The following is a 27980-nucleotide window of genomic DNA, read 5'->3' as shown; positions in this document are numbered from 1 at the left end:
TTTTTTTAACGTGGTGCTGAGGATCGAACCCAGGGCCTCGCACTTGCTAGGCGAGCATGCTCTGCCACTGAGTCACAACCCCAGCCCCGAGCTGTAATTAATTTTAAATGCATATCTGATTTCAAAATTTTTTAAATGCAAATAATTTACCTGAGGCATTTACGACATCCAGTATACATGGAGGGAGAAAGCAAGAAAGCAAGAGCGAATATCAGATTGAATCATATGTATGTGAATTCTTTCATGCATTTGATACTTTTTCTAAACAATAGTTAACAAATAATTTGTGTTCTGTGATATTACACTTTCTACCACTAGTATTCCTTCCATTAATATTGCTATTTTTGCCATTTATATTGATATGAATATATTGTATTAAATAGTATCTCCCATTTTTAAAAAAGTCAGAATCCTGTCAAGTTTGGTTTTATTGCTGTAGCCTTTTTTTTTAAAAGATCTTTTTTGGGGCTGAGGTTGTGGCTCAGAGGTAGAGCACTCGCCTAGCATGTGCACGGCCTGGGTTCGATCTTTAGCACCACATAAAAATAAATAAATAAAATAAAGAAATTGTGTTCAACTACAACTAAAAAATCAATATTAAAAAAAGTTCTTTTTTGATATGGACACAATATCTTTATTTTCATGTGGTGCTGAGGATCCAACCCAGTGCCTCACATGAGCAAAGCAAGCGCTCTGCCACTGAGCTACAACCTCCAGCCCCATTTTTTTTTTTAACTAAGTTGCTGAACTCACAATCCTCCTGCCTCAGCTTCCTGAGCCACTGGGATTACAGGCGTGCTCCACCACACCTGGCCTCTGTAGCCTCTTTTTAAATCTAGGACAGCCCCTCCCTCTTTTGGCCTCATGACATTTGTGAAGTCAGTGAGGGTCTTCAGTTGGCCTTCTGGGAGGTAGGTGGACAACCCGAAATTGTAGCCAGGCTTCATGTGTATTTGCATTTTTCTGAAGGAGGTGCTTTCATCAGAAATCCAAGGAAAAACCAGTTAGCCTTTACTGAGGGTCTACTAGTGTCCTGTTGTAATTACTTGTCAAGAATTAATTGATTTGGCGGTGGTGCATGCTTGTAATCCGGGCAATTTGGGAGGCTGAGGCAGGAGGATGGTGAATTCAAAGCCAATCTCAGCAATTTAGGGAGGCCCTAAGCAGCTCAGCAAGACCCTGTCTCTAAATAAAATATTAAAAGGGCTGGGGATGTGACTCAGTGGTTAAGTGCCCCTGAGATCAATCCCCCATACCAAAAAAAAAAAAAAAAAGGAATTAATAAATTTGGTCTCACAGCCACCCATGGCGAAGGTGCTAGTGAAGGTACTGTAATTATCCCCACTTTACCGATACGCAAATGAGCCAACAGTTGATCCTTGCTCATGTCCCAAGAGCAGTCTTGCACTATGGCCCCTGCTCTTCCCCACTGCTTGATCTCCCTGGTATGGCGGCACACCCCAGACCTACCCCCGCTCTCTCCCTCAGTGGATGACGTCCAGGTCTCTTGCTACCGAACGCTGTGCAGTATCTACTCTCTGGGAACCACCAGGAACCCCTATGTGGAAAAGTAAGAAAAAAAGTGACACAATTTGGGGCTGGGGTGGGCATTGTGGGGCTGGAGGGGAGGGGAGGCAGCCGGGGAGACAATGGGGGTTTAAGCAAAAAGGGAGAGGGGCTGGGGCTGTGGCTCAGTGGCAGAGCGCTTGCCTAGCGTGTCTGAGACACTGGGTTCGATGCTCAGCACTGCATATAAATAAATAAAATCAAGGTCCATTGACAACTAAAAATATACTTTTTTAAAAAAAGAGAAATGTTCAAAATCTACCAGTCAGTATCTATGCCAGCTGCAGTTTCCCAAGGCGGCCACTTGAGGGCGCCCAGGAGAAGGCCACTGGATCTGGGGCCTACAGGAGTAGGCACTGGCCAGCCAGGGTGCCTGGTTGCTTCAGGGGATCAAGCTTGCTCTGGGGAAACTGGAGCAGCACACAGGAGCCACAGCATGCCGAGAGCCAGTGGGGGGGACCGTTTCAACCAGAACAGAAGTCCCTCCAAGGGACACCGCTGCTGGAGTATGCTGGTGGCTTGTGGGAGGGGTGCTTCTGTGCAGGATGGGCTTGGGACCCAGGACCCCGAAGAGGCACATGGGAACTACACACAGCCCTCTCTTCCAGGCTGCGGCCAGCCCTCGGGGAGTGCCTGGCCCGCCTGGCAGCGGCCATGCCCGTGGCGTTCCTGGAGCCTCAGCTGAATGAGTACAACGCCTGCTCTGTCTACACCACCAAGTCTCCCCGGGAGAGGGCCAGTGAGTCGCGTGGGGTCGGAGCAGCGGTTGGAGTTGCGTCCTACCCAGCACCGGGCTCAGGGAAAGCCCTCTTGGGAATAGATGCCTCCCAAATCTGGGCTGTGAGGGGCTAAGCATTCCTCAGGGTCAGGACGGGGGGGGGGGGGGGGGGGGGGGCTGGCTTGTGCCGCAGGCCTGTTCCCAGGAGCATTAGGAGGTCAAAGAGGGAATTTGGAGCCATGGGGTTTGTTTTAGAAGTGGTAAAATATGACGTCAATGGGACTTTCCAAAACTCACTTTGGGTGAGGGGCACTTGGGTGTGAGAGCATTAGGGAAAGCATGGGTTCATTCATTCAATATTTACTCATTTAACAAATATTTATGGAGCACCCACGCGGGATGAGGCACTGTCCTAGGCACCTGAGATTCTCATGAATATCCTGAGAATCATCGTCAACAACCTGGGCATTGATGAGGCCTCATGGATGAAGCAGCTCGCTGGTGGGTGGGGGCACGAGCCTGAGTTCTGTATACTTCCTGAGGTCTCAGTCTAGAGGTTGGACTGAGGTATGGGTCTCAGGAATAGAAGTTCCAGACAGGAAACTTGTTCCTTGAGTTACTACTGTAATCCCAACACCATGTCTCGCCCATGGCAGCCAAAAAAGTGAGCCATGGACCATGTGTTTCAGGGGACGGAATCGGGGGTGGGATTTAGAACACAGGGTTGGAGGGATCAGCTGGGTGAGATGGTCCACGCCTGTAACCTCAGCTACTCAGGAGGCTGAGGCAGGGGGACCAAGGGTGTGAGGCCAACCTAGACAATTTAGTGAGACTCTGACTCAGATTTTTAAAAGGGGGCTGGGGATGCAGCTCAGTGGTAGACATTTGCCCACAGACACAGAGACATAGGCCCTGTTTTGATCTTCCCTAGCGCCAAAAAAAAAAAAAAAAAAAAAAAAAGTGGGGCTAACCTGGGCTGGAAGGGAGTTGTTTTGGAGTTTGCTACACAGCAGGAGTGCAGTGTGGGAGATATTAGGAGTGGAGGTTTCTAGAATTTGGGTGCAATTTCAGGGAATGGACCAGCTTGGGAGTATAGTTTTCGGGCCACTGAGTGTCAAGGTCAGGGTGTGAGAGGTGGTGGGTTGGAGGGTGGGATCAGAGGAATGGAGACTGGGAGACTAGTGCAGGTGGGTGGCAGTTCAGTGGTAGCTGATGTGTTTTAGGGAGGTCGGGACACTGAGGTCTAGGGTGATGTGTTGGCACGCCCTGACCTCTCTCTGTACCCCAGTCCTGGGGCTCCCCAACAGTGTGGAGGAGATGTGTCCTGATATTCCAGTGCTGGAACGGCTTATGGCAGAAATCGGGGGGCTGGCTGAGTCCGGGGCCCGCTACACAGAGATGCCACACGTCATTGAAGTCACGCTGCCCATGCTGTGCAGCTACCTGCCTCGCTGGTGGGAACGCGGCCCTGAGGCGCCCCCTCCTGCGCTGCCCGCCGGCGCCCCCCCACCCTGTACAACTGTCACCTCTGACCACCTCAACTCCCTGTTGGGGAATATCCTGAGAATCATCGTCAACAACCTGGGCATTGACGAGGCCTCGTGGATGAAGCGGCTTGCTGGTGGGTTGGGGCATGAGGCCTCTGGGGGAGGCCAGCATGCTGGGGTCCCTGGACCAGATAGTCTAAGAGGGAGATCTGGGGACCGGTGGCCTTACAGGAGTTGGGAGGAGTCAGAGGGTCAAAGGCCAGGGGTCAGAAACAGGTTCACAGGGTTCACAGGGTCTGGGGTGGATGACTGGGTCCCTGGATCCCTCCACATTGGATTCTGAATTTCTGGAGCTTTGGAGGAGGATAGATCAGAGGTTAGGAGCGGAATCAGAAGCCTGAGTTCTTTATACAGAGGATCAGAGGACTAGATCAGATGTTGGGGTCCCTGATATGAACAGTTACGGTTCTAGGTCAGAGGTCCAGAGATCGTTCTTTAAATCGTTGGGATTCCTGGGTCAGAAATTCCCTGTAGAAGTTCTGTGTTAGAAATTGGGTTTTAGATTGGAGTCAAGCTGGGGATCAGGGGGTGGATTGGCAGTCAGGGTCAGAGATCAGGGTCTCTGTAAGAAGCCAGGGGTCCCAGTCAGAAATCACAGAGTAAGAACATGGTGTGGGCCAGATCAGAGGTTGGAGTCTTGCTGGTTAAGGGTAAGAGATCAGGTTTGGATTCAGTTTGGGGGGTTCAGAGGTCAGAGACTCTGTCAGACTGGGGTCACAGGACAGGGACTGGGTCACAGGTTCAGTTCAGGGATCCTGGTAGGATTAGCATTCTGGGCTGTGACAGAGGTCAAGGGTGAGGTGGGGAATGGGATCAGAAAATCCTGGGGTTCAGAGCCTGGCTCAGGTTTGGGTCAAATGATAGTCACTGGGACGATCTGTAGATCAGCAGTCACAGGCTGAGGATGGAGGTGAGGGGCTGTGTTGGAGGCCAGAGGTCGGGTGCGAGTGACCCCTCGCCCCTGCAGTGTTCGCGCAGCCCATCGTGAGCCGCGCCAGGCCCGAACTCCTGCGCTCCCACTTCATCCCCACCATCGGGCGACTGCGCAAGCGCGCGGGGAAGGTGGTGGCGGAGGAGGAGCAGCTGCGCCTGGAGGCCAAGGCTGAAGCCGAGGAGGGCGAGCTCCTGGTGCGCGACGAGTTCTCGGTGCTCTGCCGGGACCTCTACGCCCTCTACCCGTTGCTCATCCGCTATGTGGACAATAACAGGTCAGCGGGTCGCTTCCCTGGCCCCACTGGGCCCTCCCTTCCCGACCTGCTCCAAGCTCCTCCAGACCCAAGGGCCACGCTCACCCCTCCCTCTACCTAGGCTTATTAACCCTCTGACCCAGGATTAGCAAATACGGTTCAACTTCAAGTTGAAAAAGATTCCAATGTGGCATCAAGGGCTTTGTGATTGACTAGTCCTGTCTGCCACGGGAGCAGAAATGGGTAGTAGTGGTGTGTGCGCAGCATAAGTGCCAGGAATCGATTAAACTTGAAATGTTATCAATTGCTGCTTAACTTTTACTAGCAAAATATGCTTAAATAAACAGCAGCTTACCCTGGCCTGTTCTTAGGAATAGAGAGCTTCTAGAAACCTTCAGTTATACACATGCTATTGTGTCTGAGGAACAGCTCCACTTCCCTACAGGTCTATAAGCTTGGTTCTAGTTTGTTTCTCCCTTTATGTCTAAGGCGAAAAAGAGAAGGCTTGGCGCCCACACCCTGCCCCCAGGAGACTTGATAGGCATGGGTCCTTCCAATAAAAGAAAAAGGCTTTGGCAACTCATTTCTATCCTCCCCAACACTTTTTTGGTTTTTGGTACTGGGATAGAACCCAGGGCCCTTTTTTATTTTTTATTTTGAGACAGGGTCTCACTAAATTTCTTATGGCCTGTCTAAGTTGCAGAAGCTGGCCTCCAGCTTGTGATCCAACTAAACCTCCTAAATTGCTGGGATTATAGGTCTGCACCACCCACTGCATTCAGCTTTTTGTTTTTTTTTTTTAACATAGCAGTACACCATAAAAGAATATATAGTAGTCCCCCCCATTACATGTGCTTTTAATTACCTGCAGTCAAAAAATATTAAATGAAAAATTCCAGAATTTAAAAACTCCTAAGTTTTAAATTGCACACTGTTTTCTGAGTAGCAAGAAGAAATCACTGTCCCACTCCATCCTGCCCAGGATGTGAATCATTCCGTTGTCCAGTGCATCCATGTTGTCTATGCTACCCACCATTAGTAACTCACTAGCCATCTTGCTTATCAGATTGACAGTCATGGAATAAACACAGTATATAAGAGAGTTTGGGTTATTCATGGTTTCACACATCCACTTGGAGTTGGGTGGCATTCTCTACAGTTAGATATAGTTTGATTTTTTTTAAACTGATCTCCTATGGTTGGATATTTACATTGTTTCTGATTTCTCTGTCACTAACAATATCACACATCTAGCATGTTCTCTGTTACTAACATCCTCTTTGTGCTCATGAGTGTGCACTGCTGTATGGTAGGGTGCTAGGAATGGCAGTGAAGATTCAAAGGATATGAACAGTGTTCTGTTCATACAATGACAATGGAAGTGGATGGGTCTCACAAACCAGCTCCATTATAAGAAGCCGGAAAGAAAAAAGAGAGAGAGAAGATAGCCAGGTGTGGAGGCACCCACCTGTAATCCCAGCAGCTCAGAAGGCTGAGGCAGGAGGATCTCAAGTTCAAAGGCAGCCTCAGCAACTTAGCTAAGCACTAAGCAACTCATCGAGACCCTGTCTCTAAATAAAATTCAAAAAAAGGACTGAAGATGTGGATCAGTTAAGAACCCCTGAGTTCAATCCCTGGTACCAAACAAACAATCAAAAAACAACATATAGCCTATTTATAGTCTATTTATATGATGTTCAAAAATAGACAAATATAATGTGTGTTCTGGAAGGTAGATGAGGTCTCCCTTTTAGGAGAAAGAAAGGGACATGACAGAGAGGGAGTGTGAAGATACTCTGGGATTAGAAATGTCCTGTCCTTTGTCTTAGGTGGTGGACAGTGTTTTCTGTGGTGACAGCTGGCCAGGTGGATACTTATTTACATGTGTGTTGTATTTCAGTGAAGAGGTTAGAGAAAGAGAAAGAATTAGAAAAGGAATAGTCACTGAAAATTTGAAAAGTCCATCTGAATGGCCAGATTCCCCTGGAAAAATCCTCGAGCGCTCTCTGGGTGGTCCCCTTCCCTGGAGATCCTGGCCCCCACTTCACCTGCCGCTTCCCCTGACCCCAGGGCGCACTGGCTGACGGAGCCCAATCCCAATGCAGAGGAGCTGTTCAGGATGGTGGGCGAGATCTTCATCTACTGGTCCAAATCCCACGTGAGTCCCCAGCCATGCCACTGTCCTCAGAGAAGCTGCTGTCCGCAGGTGCCCTTCCCCCCCATGCCCTCTCTGACCCCCAGCATTGCCTCCCCCACCAGAACTTTAAGCGAGAGGAGCAGAACTTTGTGGTCCAGAATGAGATCAACAACATGTCCTTTCTGACTGCCGACAACAAGAGCAAGATGGCCAAGGTGAGGGCCCTGCTGCGGGGACCATTTGGGGGAGTGGTGGGGGAGGGGCGGGAGGCGGGGGCGGCCCCCAGGGCTCCCGCCTGACCCTCCTCACCATCCTGTCCTGGTCAGAGAGCAGTTCTTAGGGCAGCTCCTCTTGTCCCATCTCCCCTCCCCTCCCCCCTTCTCTCTGTCCTCTTCCTCATCTCCCTCCTCCCTCTCCTTCCTGGTCATCATCGTCCTCCTCCTTTCCCCATTTCCCGTCCCCCTTCCTCCTTCCCCCACCACCCTTCTCAGGATGATGCCCTCCTCAGGGTCATTAAAGAGCAGCCCCCTCCACCCAGGGTCTGGAGATGCCTAGCTAAGGGATGGGTGGCAGGGTGGGGCAGAGGAGCTAGGGACTGCCACTTTGGAGTTGGGCCGGGGGTCCTCTGTGGACAGGGGTAACCCTTCTTGTGTCTGTCTGCACCCCGGTGAAGCAGGCGGGAGACGAACAGGTCAGCCCCACATCTGGAACCTTCCGCACGGCTCTTGGCTAAGACCTCCTTCCCCCAACCCCAACCCCAACCTCTCCAGAACCCCTGCCCCTGTTCCTATCCTCTCAGCCCCCAGTTCCCATCCTCCTCTTCCTCTTCCCCAACCCCCCATTCCCTTCCCAATCCTCAGCTTTTGGCAAATTTGTTGGAAAATTTTTGTTTTTGTTACCAAAAAAACAAAAACAAAAAAAACCCCCAAACTTCAGCTTTCCCCAAAGCATCGTGGGCTGAGGTCAAGGGGAACGGGGCTGGAGAGGCGCATGGTGGGCGAGGCAGCACTCTGTGCAGTGGTGTAAGGCTTGGACTCTGGACTCAGACAGACTTGGGTTAGACTCCTGTGTTGGTTGGTAGTTGTGTGACTTTGGCCAAGTGTTATCTCTCAAGCCTCTGGTGGCATCCAGCCAGTGGCTCCCAGCGTCTGGGCTCTGCGAGGCCTCAGCGAAATGCATGTGTGCCCTTCAGCAGTGCCTGGCACTTGGGTCATGCTCGGTGTTGCCAGCCGGTGTGGATGTGGCTCTGGCCGCAGCTTGTCCCCGGAGCTTCTCACTGGCATGACGGGAGTGGCCCTGGCCAGGGTCTGCATCCAAGGCTCCAGAACACGGCTGTGGGACTCTGTGCCCCGTGTTTCTGCTTCCAGATCCCTCGGGATCTCTCTTGCGTCTTCTGTCCCTCATCTCCTTGTTTGTCCCAGTCTCTCTGTGTCTCTTTTTCTTTCAACTTTTCTCGTCTCTTGGGACTCTGGGTGGTCTGCTTCTTTATTTCATTCTCGGGAACTCCATCTTGGAATCTGAAGTGTGGGGCTGGGCATGTGGCTGGGAGAGAGGGTTGTACTGGGACATCTTAGAGGATTCTTGGGGAGGGACACCAGAAGTTGGGGAAAGCCCAGGATCTGGGACAATCTGGAAGGGCTGGGATTGAAGTTGGGAATGTGGAATGGGGGCTTGGGTCTGAGAGAGTCTGTGCTCATGGCTAGAAGTCGGAGGTGCAAAATCAGCAAGGTCGGGGTAGAAATGAGGTGTGCTTTGAAGTTGGGGAGGGGCGCCTGGCATCAAGGGTGGGGGATGGAATGTGGACAATGTATACAGTTGGGGCTGGAGCAGGGGCCTGGGCTAGGACTGAACCCTGTGTCCCCACAGTCGGGTGGTTCCGATCAGGAACGCACCAAGAAGAAGCGCCGTGGGGACCGGTACTCTGTGCAGACGTCGCTGATCGTGGCCACACTCAAGAAGATGCTGCCCATCGGCCTGAACATGTGTGCTCCCACTGACCAGGACCTCATGGTGCTAGCCAAAGCCCGCTATGCTCTGGTGCTTATCTAGCAGCCCCCGGCACCCATGGGACCAGGGGACCCTAGTGAACTCCCAGGGCCCTATGGAACCCCCTCAGGACCCCACTAAGCCCTCCTCCAGGACGCAGAATACTCACTGAGCCCTCTGGGATGCCCCAAGCTCTCCCCCAGGGTGCTGAGGACCCCACTCGAGATATTGCCAAGGCTCCACATACTTAAGGACTCTAATTAGGAAGCTCTAAAGACCCTCAGGACTCTAGTGAGCTCTGAAGAACCCTACCAGAACTTGCCAAGTCTGCTGAGACCCTGGACATCCCCTGAGACGCCATAAGCCTCTCTGAGACTACTCTGAGCCCTCTACCAAGACTACCAAGGACCCCCACCCCCAATGCTTTGGGACCCATTGAACTTCTCATGCCCCCTGCCCTCTCCTGTACCTCTCAGGAGTGGACCTGTGGGTTCCCACCATGCCCTCCAGCGCACTTCCTCTTGCCTTCAGGCCCCTGCTGACCCCTCCACTTAGACTCTGTTGAAACCCAAACTGAGCCCCCAAGGACTCTCAGGGGCCCAGTGAACTCCTGTGATCCTACTTAGCCCCTCTTCCCCAGGACCACTGCAAACCTCTGCAGACTCCAGTCTCCTAGGCATCAAGAGACCCAGCCCCCAGGTCCTCTTAAGCCTTCCAGGACCCCAGGGAGGCCTCACTCACCCCTTGTAGGGGACAGCAAGGACAGTCCCCCTCAGGTTCTTCTCAGCTTCAGGAACCCTAAGGACGCCTCCTAGGATTCCTATTACCTTCTCCAGAATTCTGCTAAGCCTCTGGCAATTTACTGGTTCCCACCCTGCGGCCTGAAACCACTGACTTGGCCCCTTGTATCACAAGGACCTCTTTCCTGGGCCTCCCAAATCCCCTTCCCTCAGGACTTTGAGCTTCTTCTAGGACCCAGTGAGTCCTGCCATGACTGCAGAGTCCTCTAGGGCCCTGTGATCGCTCACACTGGTCCTCAGGAACCCCCTCTTGGGACCACAAGTAACCCCTACCCTGCTGAACCCTCCTTTGGACCCTGTTTAACCAGTGACTTAAGTGACCTGCTTCATCCCCTATGACCTCTACTGACCTTGCCAATTCCCTGCAAAGCCCTCCTCACCTTTTCTGATCTTCAAAAACTGCCCATCCCACCTCAGCCCTCTCTTCCCGCCCCCAGCCTCTCTTTGGCCTGATTTGACCTTTGATGATATTCTCTTGTCACCCTTTCCCTCCTCTCAGACTTTCCGTGAGGCCCTTCTCATCCTGACTGTCCCTTCAAGGTGCCCCTGTGACCCCCTTGTCCTTCTAGGACACACCACTGCCCACTGCCCTCCTGGGGGTCCTCCCCACAGAAACCTCTCGCCGGGCCCCGGGGCAGCGGGCCTAGAAGAGGGAGGGTAGGAGCGCTGGCCTCCAAGTGACCCAGCGGTCCTTGTCTTCCCAGAAAGACACAGATGAGGAGGTCCGAGAGTTCCTGCAAAACAACCTCAACCTTCAGGGAAAGGTAAGCCTCTCATCGGCCACCAAAAGGTTCGGTCAGAAGACAACTGCAATAACAGCCAAAGTTTGAGCGCCTGCTGTGTACCAGGTACCGCAGGACCTTAACAGGCTCTCACCCAATGGAAGGTTGGCCTTCTGGAGAGGAGGCAGGGCAGCCGGGAGGCTGACCCTGCGGGGAGCGCCCTCAGAGAAGCTGGGCTGAGCAAGGAGTGAGCGGGCTTCCGAGCTGCCCTCACGCCGGACATCCTTGCTCCCCGCAGGTCGAAGGCTCCCCGTCTCTGCGCTGGCAGATGGCCCTGTACCGGGGCCTCCCGGGCCGCGAGGAGGAAGCCGACGACCCCGAGAAAATCGTGCGCAGAGTGCAGGAGGTGTCTGCGGTGCTCTACCACCTGGACCAGGTGGGTGGGGCGCGAGGACGATTGCTGAGTGGCCAGACGGCAGTCTGTGGGCGGGGCCTAGGGCTGGCCTTCAGTCTGTGGGCGGGGCCTGCGGCAGTCTGTGGCTGTGGGCGGAGACCCGGGAGCCTGGAGTGGGAGGCGGGGCTTAGAATGGAAACTTGGATCTACAGGGGGGAGGGGGGGCTGCATCCCGCATCCGGAAGCCAGATGGAGGGCCTCCAGGAGACGTCACCCCAAGGATGAAAGTTTAGGCCCAGAGGCAGAGCTAGAACCTTAACTCCGGGTGAAACCAAGATGGTCCCTCGGTGGTGCATGCCACCTGCACGAGGACAGTTTCACCTAGGGCTGGGGGAGGGAACCTGGCCAGGGGCTCGGTCCGGGGACACGACAAACTGCCCCTCTCCGCAGATTGAGCACCCCTACAAGTCCAAGAAGGCCGTGTGGCACAAGCTGTTATCCAAGCAGCGTCGGAGGGCCGTCGTGGCCTGCTTCCGCATGACGCCCCTGTACAACCTGCCCACGTAAGGACCCCGGCGGGCGGGGAACGCGCCAGGGCAGCACAGGGGCTGAGGGGTCTGGCGGGCAGAGTGCCAACCCCGCGGAGTCTTGGGCATGGTGGGGGTGGCAGGTGCATGGCCGTTCAGCGGCTGAGGCTGGAGGAAGGCAGGTCTCGGTGAGCACAGACGTTTGCCCTGCAGGCACCGGGCATGTAACATGTTCCTGGAGAGCTACAAGGCCGCCTGGATCCTGACTGAGGACCACAGCTTTGAGGACCGCATGATAGATGACCTTTCAGTGAGCTGGGGCCTGGGGGCTGTGGGAACAGGGTTGGATAAGTCCAGGGGAACCCTCCCCACCGAGGGGGATAAAAATGGGAGCTCCTGGCTTGGGTAGAAACAGGGTGTAGGACTGAAGAGAAATTGGGGGGGAAGCTCCAGAGCAGCAGGGCTATGGGGGAGACTGGAGGGGACTCCAGAACCCCCTCCCCCAAAACCAAAACCAAGCCCTCTCCCTCCCCCAGAGAGCTGGGGAGCAAGAGGAGGAGGAGGAGGAAGTGGAGGAGAAGAAGCCAGATCCCCTGCACCAGCTGGTCCTGCACTTCAGTCGCACTGCCCTGACTGAAAAGAGGTGAGGACCCTGCCCAGCTTCAGAAATGGCCTCCACCTGGGAGTGTGGCCCGAGCTCCTTTCTCACTGGGCCTGCCAAAATGGAGTGACCGCAAGATTATGCCCTATGGTCACAAGATGGCTGCTGCACTTCCAGGCATCATAGCCACATGCCTTGTCCTATGAAAGAGACCTGGAGTCTGACCTTTTATGTCACTTTGCTAGGCAGGGCCACCCTGTACCACTGTGCAAGCTGGACATATCCCAAAATTTTCTCATCTGACAGTTCACATCCCAGACGATGTGGGTTTAATAGACTTCCCTAGAAGAAAAATGTCGTGTCTGAACTAAATCAGGATGTTTTGAAACAAAATGACAATTTTCCAATTATATTAAACAATTAATTCTCACAGGGATCCACAGGAAATGGTGGCTTTTTCTAATTCACTTGAAGCTTTCATTCATATGAGCTAATGAGTCTCAGGAATAAATGGTAGCAAGGGGGCTACTGATAATGATGATAATAACAGTAACCGGAGGCGACATTTATGAAGTGCTTATTATGTGCCAGGCATCCTGCTAAGCACTTGCCGTGTGTGTGTGTGTGTGTGTGTGTGTGTGCATGCTCACTTAATCTTCAAACTCTGAGGTAGATATTCTAACTTCTTTTTGTGGATGGGGAAATGGAGGCACAGGGATTTATTTTTCTCATACAATACAAGGTCAGAAGCAGCAGGACAGTCAGGAGCTGGAAAATGGCACACTGATACTAACAAGGACCCAGGGTCTTCCTCACTTCTTGCTCTGCCATTCTTAGCTTGTGTCTTATGGTCACAAAATAGATGCTCCAGCTCCATGCATCCCAACCACATGCCAGGCAGAAAGAAAGGGAAAGGCTTTTTTCCTTTAAGCAAGACTTCAGGTCTTTTTATCCAGCAACGGAAGCTCCCTCTGACTTCTCCACGTATCTCATTGGCCAGCATTCTGACCTCAGGCCACTGCTAGTTGAAAGGGCCACTGGGAAGTCAAGGAGGCTGAGGCAGGAGGATTGCAAGTTCAAAGCCAGCCTCAGCAACTTAGCGAGGCCCTAAGCAACTCAGTGAGGCCCTGTCTCTAAATAAAATATTAAAAAGGGCTGGGGATTGGCTCAGTGGTCAAGTGCTCCTGAGTTCAATCCCCAGGACCAAAAAAGAGGGGGGAAAAAAAAAGAATAGAAGTCCCCTCCACTGGCCCTGACTGTCTCCTTGCTCACTTCCTCAGCAAACTGGACGAGGATTACCTGTACATGGCGTACGCGGATATCATGGCAAAGGTGAGGCCCTCTCACCAGCCAGGGCAGGCGCCCTGCTCCCCAGCTGCAGTACCTGTTCACTCACAATGGGGAGTGGATGGGGTTCTCCTCTCACCACCCCTTCACTGATGTCCCCTTCCCAGAGCTGCCACCTGGAGGAGGGAGGGGAGAGTGGTGAGGCTGAGGAAGAGGAGGCTGAGGTTTCCTTTGAGGTAGGTGGGACCAGGAGGTCCTAGAGGGAAGGTTGGGGGACCCTGGCTGTAGTCGTCTCCCATTCATTCAGCATGTGACCATAGAGCAGTTCTTAGGGACACGGTGGTGACCAAGCCAACCTGCTAGGGAGACAGACACATCAACCAAGAGTAACAGCGCAGGGTATTTCCCATGGGACAGAGGTGTGGGGGCAGTGGAGGGGTACGGGGGGCGGCTCAAAGGTGTACAGCAGCCCAGGCAAGTGCTCGACCCAGCCTGCGGGAGGGCATCAGGGAGGGCTTCTCAGAGGAGGAGGGGTCCAAGCAGAAGGACAAAGGGAATGTGCCACGGAAGAATAGGAGACCGACCTTCCAGGCAGAGGGACAGCATATGCAAGGCCAGACAGAGAGAAGAGTAGACATGCAGCCAGCCAACCTGTTAACATTTTCTCCAGTCTCTTAACTTTTCTTATATCAGGGTCCCCTCTGGCATCTGGCAAAGTGATTCTCAGAATCATGTTTTTAAATGTGTGAAACCGCCAGGGGCAGTGGCAAATGCCTGTAATCCCAGCAGCTCTGGAGGCTGAGGCAGGAGGACGCAAGTTCAAAGCCAGCGTCAGCAATTTAGTGAGGTGCTAAGCAACTCCCTGAGACCCTGTCTCTGAATAAAATACAAAAAGGGCTGGGGAGGTGGCTCAGTGGTTAAGCGCTTGAGTTCAATCCTCAGTACAAAAAAAATAAATAAAGTATAAAGTAAACACATATCAGAGGAAACAGATACGAAACAGTCATGAAGATATTTGGAAATTAAGGTTGTGATTTTGTAATACATGCACTTCTTTATTCATCCATCCAATGACAAGATCTAGCAGTGGGTCCGGTACCTACTGTTCTTGCGAAGTACTGATGAATGTAAGTGACATTTCAAGATGTCTGTAGCAACAAGAATGTGACGCAGAAACATGAGTCTTCTTGGTGACAAAACCACAGGTTCTGCAAACACTGCTATGATTAGTAGCGTCATCTGTAATGGAAAGAGATGCTGAGTTTCCCTTAGAGGGTAGTGAACATGAACACGGGACTCCTGTCTTCACCCAAGTCCACAGATGCCCTGGACTCTGTCTAATGACTCTCTGGCAGTCCCTGGGCCCAGGCTAAGGCTGTTCCATGTCCAGCCTTGATGCCTGTAGACCTTGCCCTAGGCCCAGCCCTGTGCTAGGGTGGGCGGGGCTGAGGCTGAGGGGGAAGGGCTGGGCCGGGAGCTCAGGCTCCCTGGCCCACTGTCTGCTGTCCACAGGAGAAGGAGATGGAAAAGCAGAGGCTGCTGTACCAGCAGTCGCGCCTGCACAGTCGCGGGGCCGCAGAGATGGTGCTCCAGATGATCAGCGCCTGCAAAGGTGCCCACCTGCAGCAAGTGCAGGGGCTCTGTGCACACCCGTCCGGCTCTCTCCAGCGCCCTGTTCCCTGTGGACCCAGCACACACACATGGCCATCATGGCGCGCCTAGGATTTGCACTCACACCTAGCCTTTCCAAGTTCCCCTTGCACACTTGCCTTGTGATTTCCCGCCCATCCTTCAGTCGCCATGGCCCCTACCTTGCTTGGCACACAGCTCCACCCGCTGCTCTCCCATCCCTGGGCCTTCTGGTGGGTGGTGTCCCCAAGCGGGGTGGACCATCTTTTGCCTCTCCTCCACTCCCTCCAGGAGAGACAGGGGCCATGGTGTCCTCCACCCTGAAGCTGGGCATCTCCATCCTCAACGGAGGCAATGCTGACGTGCAGCAGGTAACCAAGGTGCAGGAACTTGGGAGGAGGGCTAAGAGGTGGGAGTGTCCCATGTGACCCCCAGACCCCCTCCCCTGCTGCTCCCTCTGCAGAAAATGCTGGATTATCTGAAGGACAAGAAGGACGTTGGCTTCTTCCAGAGTATCCAGGCGCTGATGCAAACATGCAGGTAGGGATGCGGCTCAGTGGTTAAGTGTCCCTGGGTAAAATCCCCAGTACCCAGCTCCGCCCCACCAGAGAGAGAGAGAGAGAGAATGAGAATGAATACTAGAGGGACGTAGCCACTCAACGTGGATAGCTGCGCAATTCACAGTAGCCAAGCCGAGGAACCAGCGTCGGTGCCTGTCAACAGACAAATGGATAAAGAAAATGTCACACACACACACATACACACACACACACATACACACACACACACAATGGAGTTTACTCAGCCGTAAAGAAAAATGAAATTATGGCATTTGCTAGTAAATGGATGAAACTGGAGAACATGATGCTGAGTGAAATCAGCCAGATCCCAAGTCAAGGATCGAATGTTTTCTCTCATGGGCAAAAACTAGACCAAAATAAGGGGAAAAAAGGAGAGAGATAAAAGGGGGAAGGAAAACAGAGAAGAGGTCAGTGGAGTTGAGGGGGGGATGGCAGAGGGGAAGAGCGGCAGAAACTTTCCCATGTGCCTGTGTGAACGTGGCAGTGACCTCTACCTTTATGTATGTCCATAAGACATTGATTTTAAAAACTACAAACAGAAGAAAGATCAGTAGAATAGAGGGAAGGGAACAGTGGGAGGGAAGGGTGAAGGAGTGGGCACTGAACCGGAGCGGGTTGTATTCCAGGCCTGTGTAATTGTGTCAGAATGAATCCCAAGGTCATGGGTATCTATAATGAACTCATGAAAATATAAAAGAGTGAGTTGAACTGCAGGGGGCGCTGACGCACGTCTGTAATCCCAGATGTGCTTCTCAGGAGGCTGGAGCAGGAGGATCCCGGAGCAGGAGGATCCCAAGTTCAAGGATAGCCTGGGCAACTTGAGGGGACCCTGTCCCATTCTTGCTGTCGTCCTTTCTTCCCTCAGTGTCCTGGATCTCAATGCCTTTGAGAGACAGAACAAGGCGGAGGGGCTGGGCATGGTGAACGAGGACGGAACCGGTGAGACCCTCTCCCTGGGAAGTCCTCCCTCAGGAAGCCCCTGCCCCTCCGCGGCCACCGCCCAGAGTTCCCTGCCCCTAAGACACCCGCTTCCCGAGAGCTCCCTTGGGTTCCTCCCTGCTGGGGCCCCATCTTGGCTTCCCATTCCTCCAGGGTTGTCCCCCGTGGTCCCCACCCCTGGGTGTCATTCTGTCCTGTGTTCTCTCACCCATCACACACGGCCCCGCCCTCTTCGTGCCCCAGTCTCATGCCCTGGTTGCTGTTCTCTCATTAATGTCCCTAATCCGGGTTAATGGAGTCTCCTCTTTGCTGTGTTTTGACGTGTCTAACCTTCTCCCTGACCTCGCCTCCTGCCTCTCCATCTCCACCTCCCCTCCCCTCCCCTCTCCCTCCCCCCCCCCTCCCCTCCCTTGGCTTTCACCCTCCTTTCCTACTCTTGTTCTTGCTAATCCGCTTCCTTCTGTCTTCTGGCTCCTTCTCTCTGTGGACTGTTTTTCTGTGTGTCCCTGTCCTTGTCCTTGACCGTGTCCCTGTTTTGCTGTCCGTCTCCGTCTTTCTTTTTTCCCTCTTTTCTCCTGCTTCCTCCTCCCATCCTGTTGGCTGCCCCAGTCATCAATCGCCAGAACGGTAATTCCCCCGCCCGCCCGCGCCTTGCTGTGCCGCTGCCCTTCCCTTCTAACCCCACCCGCCCCCTCCACCTGGGGACTGAGGATCTGGGGCATAGGGAGAGGTGGGGGTGCCATGGCCGAGGAAAGTCTTGAGATAAGGAGTTCGGAGACCAAGATTCAGGGCCCCCATGAGTCCCCAACGAAACATGGCTCGGGGACACCGGGGACACGCCTCTTTATCTTCCCTAAGCCTGTTTCTCCATATGTAAAGTAGAAGCCAGAAAAGACAGCAAAGGTCTTTTTCTAGCTGGACATTGTCGGACTTCCAGACCCAGATTGGCAGTCCCAGGGTGGGGTGACCCCTACTCCCACCTTCTCTGCTCTCTGCACCCCGACCCCAGTTTGGTGGGTCAGCAAATCTCCCATCCACCGACCACACCGGCTGCCCCCAGCATCCACTCTGATTGGTTTGCGCCTGCCTCCCCGCGCCTGCGCCGGTTGACCCATTCACCTTCCAGCTCCTCCCTTGCAGCCCACCAGGACTGGCTTCTCTCAGATGCCCATTCCGATTGGCCCATGTTTACACACCCACCCTGGATTGGTACTTTTGAGGCATCTGGGCCAATCAGCTGGCTTTCAGTCCCTATCTCCTAGCCCAGCCCAGTCCTCCCCTGCTCAGAGCTTTTGTGGGAAAGTGACCCCAACCCCCATAATCCATTAACCCCAGCAATCTGGAAGGGGTCAGAGGGTAATACCTGTTGCTTGAATGTCTATGGAGTCAGCAGACACTCCCAGGTGTCACTCAAGTAGTGACATCAGAGGGATCCTGATGCTATAGAAAGACACTTGAGACCCCAGCTTCATGACCCAGGGTCCCTCCAGTCTCCATTTACGGATGTCGTGGACTCGAGGTCAAAACCCTTGGTGTCATGGATGCCTACAACCCTTATAGTGTCTTTGAAGTAGTGGCCGCTCCTCCCAGCACCCCAGTGCTTTGCGCATGTGTGTGCAGTGTGCGTGGGTCGTGTGCATGGATATGCTGTGTGCTGGCTTCACCTGACCCCTTTTGGGTCCTGCCCTGTCCCTTCCACTCAGGAGAGAAGGTCATGGCTGATGATGAATTCACACAAGACCTGTTCCGGTTCCTGCAGCTACTCTGCGAGGGACACAACAATGGTGAGGACATGGTGGGGGGGCGCAGAGGAAGCTGTGTTTGGGGGTCATCTGGAATGGTTGCCTGAGTTAATTTCCAGCTCCCCTTTCCCCTTATCAATGATGGCCTCACCAGCCATTCAGACCTCATCTAATCTCAGTCTGCCTACCTTCCAAAATCCCCCTGGAAGTCCTGAAATTTAGCCGCTTGACTTCATTTTCATTTCCCCCCAGCACTCTGAGTCCCCAAACGTAATCTGCCAAAATCCAATTTGGCTCCAAATCAATTTGCCCAAATGGGAGTTAGTCACACTGGTTTTCCCACACAGGCATTTGGCAGTCCCTGGAAGGTTCAGCCTGGGGCAGATTTCCATACTTTGGGTCTATAGGAGAAAAAAAGTTGCCTGTATTTTCAGATGAACTGATCAGATTGATTCATTTATTTTGCATCTAAAATGCACTGCCAGGAAGAAGGTCTGCAGATCCTTTCCTAACATAAGCAAGGGTTTCCACGAGTTTTCTTCTGGTTCAGTCAGTTTAACAAGATCAAGGATGCCACAGTGAGTTAATTAAACATACTGCTAATGGGAACATGTAACCCCATGTGGCACACAAAGTTCGCAGCATTAAAGGAACAGTCAAAATTCTGTGCAACAGACATTCTACCCAAGGCCATTTCCTATAACAAACATGTGCAATCTCAAGATTGTGGTTACAATGCTTAGCAGGTGCTTATGAAACCACAGACTACCCGGAAATTAACTTTCATGACAAAAATTGGAGTGATTAGAAGTCTAACTTCCAGCTGGTGCAGTGGCGCCCGCTTATAATCTCAGTGACTCAGGAGGCTGAAGCAAGAGGATCCCATTCAAGATCAGCCTGGACAATTTAACAAGACCCTGTCTCAAAATAAAAAGGGCTGCGTCTGTAGCTCAGTGGCAGAGTGCCCTAGAGTCCCAAGATATCTCCTTTATCCTTTTCAATAAAGGATGAGACACAATCCATTGTTTCCATTGTTCCACATTCTCAAAAGCTCATGGATCTGAATTTTTCAAGGTTTAAAAAAATATCTTTGTGCCATGTGACTAAGATTTTCATTCTTTAATTTTTTTTTTAATTTTTTATTGTTGGCTGTTCAAAACATTACATAGTTCTTGATATATCATATTTCACAATTTGATTCATTCTTTAATTTTAAGTATTTATTTATTTTTGGTTCCAGGGATTGAACCCGGGGGCCCTTAACCACAGAGCCACATCCCCAACCCTTTTTTATATTTTATTTGGAGACAGGGTCTTGCTGAGTTGTTTAGGCCCCACTTAGGGCCCCACTAAGTTGCTGAGGCTGGCTTTGAACTAGCAATCCTCCTGCCTCAGCCTCCCAAACTGCTGGGATTACAGGCATGTACCACGGTGCCTGGCTCATTTTTTAATTTTTATTTTAATTAATTAATTAATTAGTTTTTAGTACCAGGGATTGAACTCAAGGGCACTCGCCCACTAAGCCACATCTCCAGCCCTATTTTGTATTTTAGTTAGAGACAGAGTCTCACTGAGTTGCTTAGCGCCTCCCTTTTTGCTGAGGCTGGCTTTGAATTCGAAATCCTCCTGCCTCAGCCTCTCAGGCCCCTGGGATTACAGCCATATGCCACTGTACCGGCTCATTCTTTAATTTTTAATGAAAGTGGAATCAGCCTTTGAGTGTAAAATGAATTTTATTCCCTGTGCTGTGACTATTTGAAAGTGAGAATGTTCTTACAGGTGGGATTTCTATCTCCCAATAAATTTGCAATCCAGTCTTCTGCCTAAATTCATAAATTTACTAACCAGCTCAATCAAATACATATTTGAAATATCTTCCAATTCTCAGACACCTTGCATATCTTGAGTATTCACTATGTCCCTTCTTTTTTTATACCTTTTCTATGAAAGTGTTCTCCGTTGGATGAATTCTTTAGAGCAGCATAGATCTAACAATTTAGGCATATAGTCCAATTCAAATGAGCATGAATCCATATAGCCATTTAAAATAACACAAAGAACTTAGAAAACAGAGTTGATGGGGAAGGCTGTGCATTTGGGTTTTTTTATTTTAAAAAATCTTGAATATTTGAGTATGCTTTTCCTCTATAACATGAAGCCAGACAAAGTGGGCATTTTGGTGAGCCAACCTGATGGAGGGATTAAGAATTGTCCCCAAGGAGGTCAGGTGGAAAGAACAACTTAGTGGGGAGGGGACTCTCAAGGGCTGTGAAAGCCATCCTTGCAAGATGACATTGCTGCAGACATCGAAAGGACTTGACTGAAGCCCACTTTTGTTGCCTGGACAATTCAATGAATTGGTCATTTGGCAAATGGGTCCACAGAGGTGGGTTTCATACTAACCTAGAGTCCTTGTGAAAATACAGACTTCTGGCTGTGTGCAGTGGTGCACACCTGTAATCCTAGCAGCTCAGGAGGCTGAGGCAGGAGGATCTCGAGTTCAAAGCCAGCCTCAGCAAAAAGCAAGATACTAAGCAACTCACTGAGACTCTGTCTCTAAATTTAAAAAAAAAAAATAGGGCTGGGGATGTGGCTCAGAGGCTGAGTAACCCTGAGTTCAATTCCTGGTACTCAACCCAAAGAAGGGGTTGGGGTGTGGCTCAGTGGTTAAGCACCCCTGGATTTAGTCATTCACGGTACAAAAAAAAAAAAAATAGCAACTTTATGCAATAGAACAATGTTTTTCAAATAGTGGCATCAACTCACTTGAAATTCTGAATCAGTTTAATGCAGAAGTGTCCCCTCCTGGTAGCCCATTGGCATTCCTGGGCAGCTTTAAGACACTGAAAGCTGAGGTTGAGAGGTTGGGAACTACAGATTTAGTGGACTGTGGTCGGAATTCTTTTGTAGTTCATTAGAACAGTACAGAAGAGAAAAAATGCCAGAGGATTGGCATACAGAAAGGATATATGAAACTTTGTTTCAAGTGTAGATATAATTTCAGATTAAATAGGCATACTGGGTCTCAATGTAAAGTGGCTTTCCTGCTGTAGATTGCAGTTAGGAAACACTGAGAAATTTCTGCATAAGAATATAAACTTCACAAGGGCTGAGACTGTTTTCTCATCGGCTCTATTCCCAGAGTCTGGAACAGTGCCTGGCATATGGTGACCACTCAAGAAATTTGTTGTGTCAAAGAATAAGTGACACTCTTCACTTCCTGTTAGCAAATAGAATATTTTGAATAGCACTGGGAGGTAGCTCAGTAGAGAGGGCTTGCCCAACATGTGTGAGTTCCTGGGTTTGATCTCCAGTACCCCCCCCCACACACACACACACATGTATATGTGATCCTCATCTCCTTGATGCCAATCCTTATCTCCCCTGGCCTTTAAAAAGAGACACTCAATAAATATTTGCTGAATAAATAAATGAATGACCACTCTTGCATCTTCCCCACAGATAGTAAGCACTCAAAAAAATTAAGAAACAAAAGGAGGACCTAATCTTTATTTTCACTACACATACTAGGTGCTCAATAAAAAAATTATTAGGGGAAAAAACAAATGAATAAACGATTGATCTTCCACAATATCTGGTACATAGTAGGCCCTCAGTAGTAATTTTAGATAAATAATCCTCCATCTTCCTCTGACACATAGTAGGTACTTGATACATAGCTATTAAATAAATTAATGAGGTTTCTCACTTTTGAGTTAACCCACACTTTCTTTCCCTTCTAGTGCATAATTCTTGCTTTTCTAAAAAAATCTCTGCTGTGCCTCAAAACAATTCATTACTTTCTGGGCACAAGCCACACATCTGTAAACCCAGCAATTTGGGAGGCTGAGGCAAAGGGATTACTAGCTTCAGCAATTTACCGAGGCCCAAAGCAACTTTGTGAAACCCTGTCCTGAAAAATTTAAAAAGGCAAGAGATGTAGCTCAGTGGTGAAGTGCCCCTGTGTTCAATCCCCACTACAAAAGTTAAAAATTAACTAATATATACTTCCTGGCATACCATAGGCACTCAGATATTTATTGCACAACGAACAAATGATTCCCTGTCCACCTCCCCTAACACGTTAGGTGCTCAATGAATGAATGCCTTTTCACCTCCTTAGATTTCCAAAACTACCTAAGGACACAGACAGGGAACACCAACACTATTAACATCATCATCTGCACAGTGGACTACCTCCTGCGGCTGCAGGTGAGGATGAGACCTCCCAGGTGGGACCTGCCGCAGGGCTGCCGTGGGACCATGATTGACCCCAGCACCTCTCACACCCTGCCCACCCCACAGGAGTCCATCAGTGACTTCTACTGGTACTACTCGGGCAAGGATGTCATTGAGGAGCAGGGCAAGAGGAACTTCTCCAAGGCCATGTCGGTGGCAAAACAGGTGTTCAACAGCCTCACTGAGTACATACAGGTAGGGCCAGCACGCTGGGATGGGAGGAGGGGCAGCCCTGCATCTGGTGCCCTGCCTGGGCTCACGCAGCCCCCTGCCCCAGGGCCCCTGCACCGGGAACCAGCAGAGCCTGGCGCACAGCCGCCTCTGGGACGCAGTGGTGGGATTCCTGCACGTGTTCGCCCACATGATGATGAAGCTTGCTCAGGTTCGAGCCCCTCTGATCTTCCTCAGCCTGCATCCGGGCATCCCCCGACTGGTCCCTTTCCAAGACCTGCGCCCTTGGTCAATTTCTCTCTCCAACGCTCCCGGCATGTTCCAGACTGGTTTCCGCCCCCTGGCCCCATCCACCTTCCTCCCAGATTGCCTCCCGCATGAGCCCGCCCCCTCCCTGCGCCCACCAATCCGCCAGTTTCCCACCCGCACTTCCATTAGTTGATCGTGCTGGGCTCCACCCCTTCTGGTCGCAGCTCCTCTATGATTGGTCGATGTTCTTTTCTCTCTGCGGAGAGCCCTAGGGTGGGGCCGGGGGGGCCGCTAGGGCAGAGCGGGTGAAGATCGTTGCTCCCTCTGTCCTGCCTGCGGCAGATGACGCGTGTGCCGGGCCTCCGTGATGTAAGGTCCCCAACTCCTCGCGTCCCCGTCTTCCCCACCCCCTTGTGCCTCGCAGCCTCGCTAGTGCCGCGCCAACGCTTGGTCCTTTGCTCTGCTTCCGTTTGATAAGCATATTCGAGACTGCCATAGAGAGCTGGGCAGAATCAGGACGCCTGACGTCAGGACGGGCACTGTCCTCGACCTAGACATCATCCACATAGCGGTGTCTGCATTACAGCAGTTCCCAGCAGGTGGCAGTGAAGTATCCTGTATATTGCAGTTTCCCAGCAGGAAATATTTTGACGGGAAACTTTTTCTAATTTACCCAAAGGTGCCACAGGGGCTGGCAGCAATCCTTTCCGCTGTCCTCTGACTTTGGGGAAGGAGGTCAACTAGGAGCGCAGTTCCTCAGTGTCAGAACGTTGGTGTCATCTTAAAATGCTGGAGGAAGTCCACCTCTGAATCCTGCAGCGTTAGTTCATTGGCCAAGGTCTAGGCCTAGGTCTAGGTTGGAAGGTATAGAAATCCAATGCCAAGTGGGGGCTTAAGGCGGGAAAATGAATTTAGAAGTTTTCATCACAGATCTGGGCTTAGGCTGGGGTCAGCAGGAAAGTCTGTCTCCTCTTTGGCTTCATTCTCAGGCTCTCTGCACGGGCAGGAAAAATGGCGCCTCAGGCTTCCCTTCCCCTAACATGTCTAGTGGGAAAGAGCATCTCTTTGCTCAAAGCACCAGAAAATGACCTGAGATTCCATCTGATTGGACATTGAGTCATATGACCCATCCCTGAATCAAAGGGAAGAAAGTGCTGATTGGTCAGACCTAGTCTTATACCCACCCCTAGAACCCAGGATGCACCGTGAGAGTAGAATCTGGAGCCCTACCCAGTTGAGGAATTAAAAGGAGAGAGGGACTGGATCATGGTCAGACCCAAACTGCAGGTGCCCATTCATTTTAGGATTTTGAAGTCCTGGAGTGTCGGAACCTTAGAATCTGAATGCAGAGTTTTGGAACTATGGAAATATGTTAGGATCAGAATCAGCACCTTCTAGAATAGCGAGGAGGACGAAGGAGCTCCTCCCAGTCCTGTCCATTCTGTTAGGTGGAACCATATGACATTACCATTCTGTGTGTCCAAATGGTCACATATTGGCAATTTCATGTGACTCAATCTAATGCAAATGCCAGGAGGTGGAAATTTGACTCTGTTGGCCCTACACCAGGCTCTGTGGCAGGGAACACGGGGCACTACCATCCTCCCCTCAAAGAGCTTACCAGGAAGCACGGGGCTACCTCCCCAGCCTTCCTCCTGAACTCTGAGTCCCACCTTTCCCATCACACGTTATATTCCACACGCACATGTCAGCACCCTCTGCAGGCCAGGTACCCCTTTCCAGATCTGGGCCTCTATCTCCCTTTGTCCATCTGCTTCTGTCCAGAATGTCTGCTCCCGAGGCATTTAGACCTCCTTGTCTGCCAGCCCCACACCCGTCACATCACCTGCTGGACCTGCTCCCTTCCCCCAAGTGCCAGTCCCACCCCCACAATCTTGTCTCTCTGCCCCCTCCCCTGCTTCCAAGGAACATGTCTGGACTCGGGTCCCCTCGGAGGTAAGAAGGGAGAAAAAAGGGGGTCTTAGGCCCGGATGGGTAAGTGAGGGGGGCAGAAGCAGCTGGCGGTGGGAGAAGTGTCTCTGCAGAGGCCCCCTCTCACCCGCCTGGGACATGGGATCTCTAGGACTCCAGCCAGATCGAGCTGCTGAAGGAGCTGCTGGACCTTCAGAAGGACATGGTGGTGATGTTGCTGTCACTGTTGGAAGGTAAATGCCAGAGGGTGGGTATGGGGACAGTACAAAGGTTCAGACAAGGCTGAACCTGACCCTCTGAGACTGGGAGACTCCAGCTCTCAGCCCTAGCTGACACGATGACATTATTGTCAGGGTCAGTAAGCTGTCAGTAAGCAACAGCAAGCCCAGCAAACACTTACTGAGCTTGTACTATAGGGGGGCCTGAGTGTATTATACTAATTTATTGAGTCCCCAGAAAAATCTTAAAAAGTGTGTGGCCTATTATAAAAGTGGATACTGTATTTATATATTTAATATTTATTTGTCAAGTGTAACAACATATTGTATAATGTATTCATATTTATTTATTAACATCAGTTAGCTTTTGCTGTGTAACAAATATCCCCCAAACGCAACAACTTGAAACAATATATTTTTACTAATTAATAAAACAGTTTAAGAAACACACAAACATACATTCCTAGAGAATTTTAAATCAAATGTGGCAAAATGTAAACAATCGATGAATCTGGAATATATGAAGGTCCCTTGTACTTACTATTCTTGCAACTTTTACGTAAATTTAGATTATGTTATAATGAAAAGCTATGAGAAAATGAACAGGAGACACACCCCAGCCACTGCCTGTAGAGGAAGTGTGGGGTCCCAGTTTGCCATAGTCTCCACCTCTCCCTGCTGTCTTCCCTGGGCCACCTTCCTCATCTGTGGACCAGGCTGACCTCTTTGGACCAGTGAAGCCTTTAGTTGTCTGGGCTGTGAGTCATTGGCTCTAGGTTCAAATCCTTCCCCACCCGCTTTCTGGCTATGTGGCCTGAGTGGGTGATTTTCTCTTGAGCCTCAGTTCTCTCATCTGTAAAACCAGAGAGGAACACCCACTTCCCTACAAGGCTGTCATGAGACGGTGTAGTGCTAGGACATCACCTGCGCAGCCTCTGGCTCCAGCTGCCAGCCTGTGTCCCTCTCTTTTTATTGGTGATGCCTCCAGCTAGCGAGGGAGCTAGGCGAAGGTGAGATCAGCCGTTGGCCAGTGGCGCTTATGGAGATCAGGAGGTGACCCTGGAGGGAGGTTTGGGAGCTGGGGGGGAAGCTTCCACCTGCATAGAGGCGGGGACCTCGGGAGCCTCGGGTGGCTTCTGAGCAGGAGAGAGACAAGCCTAGGGAATCCAGAAAGGGGCTCCGCCGAGCTGCACTGACCTGGGGCTGCCCACAGGGAACGTGGTGAACGGCATGATTGCCCGGCAGATGGTGGACATGCTGGTGGAGTCCTCGTCCAACGTGGAGATGATCCTCAAGTTCTTTGACATGTTCCTGAAGCTCAAGGACATCGTGGGCTCTGAGGCCTTCCAGGACTACGTCACCGATCCTCGCGGTCTCATCTCCAAGAAGGACTTCCAGAAGGTGGGTGCCGGGTAGCAGGGGGGCCCCGGGTCCAAGGGGGGTTGCCAGCTGCCAGCCGGGGCTTCCTAGCTCCCTGCCTGGAGCAGGAGACCTCTCTGGAAGCCTCCGTTTCCTTTACCTGAAAATTGGGGACAGAACAGGACTTGGGTTGTTTTGAGGATGAAATGCATCAACAGTAACGTAAATGAGAACCATTGTTACTGTTACCTTTCTTAATAGTTTTAACATTATCATAATTATGAACAGGGATCTGTTATTCAATCAGCAGACATTTACTGGGTTTCTTTTCTGAGCCCAGCCCTGTCCTGTGGACCCAGCAACAACCAAAACAGACACAGCCCCTGCCTCCATGGGACTTAGAGTCTAATTGAGTAGGCCTTCATTCAATTTTCACATCCTGAAGAAACTTTTTACTTTGTCAAGGATCCAACCCAGAACTTGGAGTTGCATTTAGGGATCTCATCTCTGCCCTGTTAAGCTGTCACTAACTAGGCCACTACAGGTCTGAAGAATGAAGCTGTTGGGAGGGGTGGAATGGAACCAGCTTCTTCAGGAGCTGGATCCTTCTCTGTCTGCCTCTCCCAGGCCAGCTACGCCATCTGACCTTTTTTTTTTTTTTTTTGGTACCAGAGATTGAACCCGGGGTGCTTGACGCCTGAGGCACATCCCTGGTCCTTTTTATATTTTATTTAGAGACAGGGTCTCACTGAGTTGCTTAGGGCCTCACTAAATTGCTGAGGCTGGCTTTGAACTTGCGATCCTCCTGCCTCAGCCTCCCACGTTGCCGGGATCACAGGCGAGCACCACTATGCCTGGCTTCTCTGCCATCTGTCCTAATGCACCCCGGGCAAGTCACTGTCTTCCGTGAGCCTCAGGTTTCTCCTCTGTAAAATGGGGAGTAGGTTGATGACAGAAACTACAGTGGAGGTAGCAGCCCCTGGGATACGGTGCACACCCTAGAGACGGCGGCTGCTATGCTTACTGCCTGAATTTGTGGTGGGGGTTGCTGAGGATGAACCAGGGCCTTGTGCATGCTGAGCATGGTTCTGCCACTGAGCTGGCCCCCCAGCCCCCCAGATCTCTTCCATCCCCATCTTAATTGTGCATTTGGAAATAACTTCAGGTTTATAGATGAGTTGCACAAACATATCATTTCTGCATACCCTCCACCAGGCTGCCTGAATGTTAGTTTTTTACCAAATTTGCTCCATCACGATTTCCCTTTACCTCTAGATACTGCAGTGTGTATTTCCTGAGCTCAAGTTCATTCTCTTACATAACCACAGAACAATTATGCAAATCAGGCAACTCACAGTGATACCTGTCACTATCTAACCCTCAGATGGCATTCAGTTCTCTCATGGTGAAGAGATTTTTTTGTCTTTGTCAAGATCCAGCCCAGGAGCC

At 51.2% G+C, this 27980-nt stretch overlaps 1 protein-coding gene across 1 annotated transcript in view; it reads left to right on the top strand.

The window, feature by feature from the left end:
• Ryr1 (ryanodine receptor 1) overlaps nt 1-27980 on the top strand; it is a 106032-nt gene that overhangs the window by 53720 nt on the left and 24332 nt on the right. The window contains exons 63-87 of the mRNA XM_058577598.1: nt 1489-1570; nt 2175-2305; nt 3573-3905; nt 4799-5039; nt 7089-7176; nt 7278-7370; nt 9022-9192; nt 10646-10705; nt 10962-11099; nt 11508-11620; nt 11798-11894; nt 12121-12227; nt 13466-13517; nt 13640-13708; nt 14985-15084; nt 15393-15472; nt 15565-15641; nt 16548-16621; nt 17231-17248; nt 18325-18405; nt 22487-22575; nt 22669-22797; nt 22880-22984; nt 25106-25187; nt 26386-26573. Of these exons, the coding sequence (XP_058433581.1) occupies nt 1489-1570; nt 2175-2305; nt 3573-3905; nt 4799-5039; nt 7089-7176; nt 7278-7370; nt 9022-9192; nt 10646-10705; nt 10962-11099; nt 11508-11620; nt 11798-11894; nt 12121-12227; nt 13466-13517; nt 13640-13708; nt 14985-15084; nt 15393-15472; nt 15565-15641; nt 16548-16621; nt 17231-17248; nt 18325-18405; nt 22487-22575; nt 22669-22797; nt 22880-22984; nt 25106-25187; nt 26386-26573 (2798 nt within the window). The remainder of the gene's footprint in view (nt 1-1488; nt 1571-2174; nt 2306-3572; nt 3906-4798; nt 5040-7088; nt 7177-7277; nt 7371-9021; nt 9193-10645; nt 10706-10961; nt 11100-11507; nt 11621-11797; nt 11895-12120; nt 12228-13465; nt 13518-13639; nt 13709-14984; nt 15085-15392; nt 15473-15564; nt 15642-16547; nt 16622-17230; nt 17249-18324; nt 18406-22486; nt 22576-22668; nt 22798-22879; nt 22985-25105; nt 25188-26385; nt 26574-27980) is intronic.

Source organism: Marmota monax, unplaced genomic scaffold, assembly GCF_021218885.2.
Source record: "Marmota monax isolate L192 unplaced genomic scaffold, Marmota_monax_Labrador192_F-V1.1 WCK01_AAM20220418_F8-fsc00228, whole genome shotgun sequence".
Classification (NCBI taxonomy): domain Eukaryota; kingdom Metazoa; phylum Chordata; class Mammalia; order Rodentia; family Sciuridae; genus Marmota; species Marmota monax.
The sequence above is the reverse complement of the archived record's forward strand: the minus strand, read 5'-3'. Positions and strand labels throughout refer to the sequence as shown.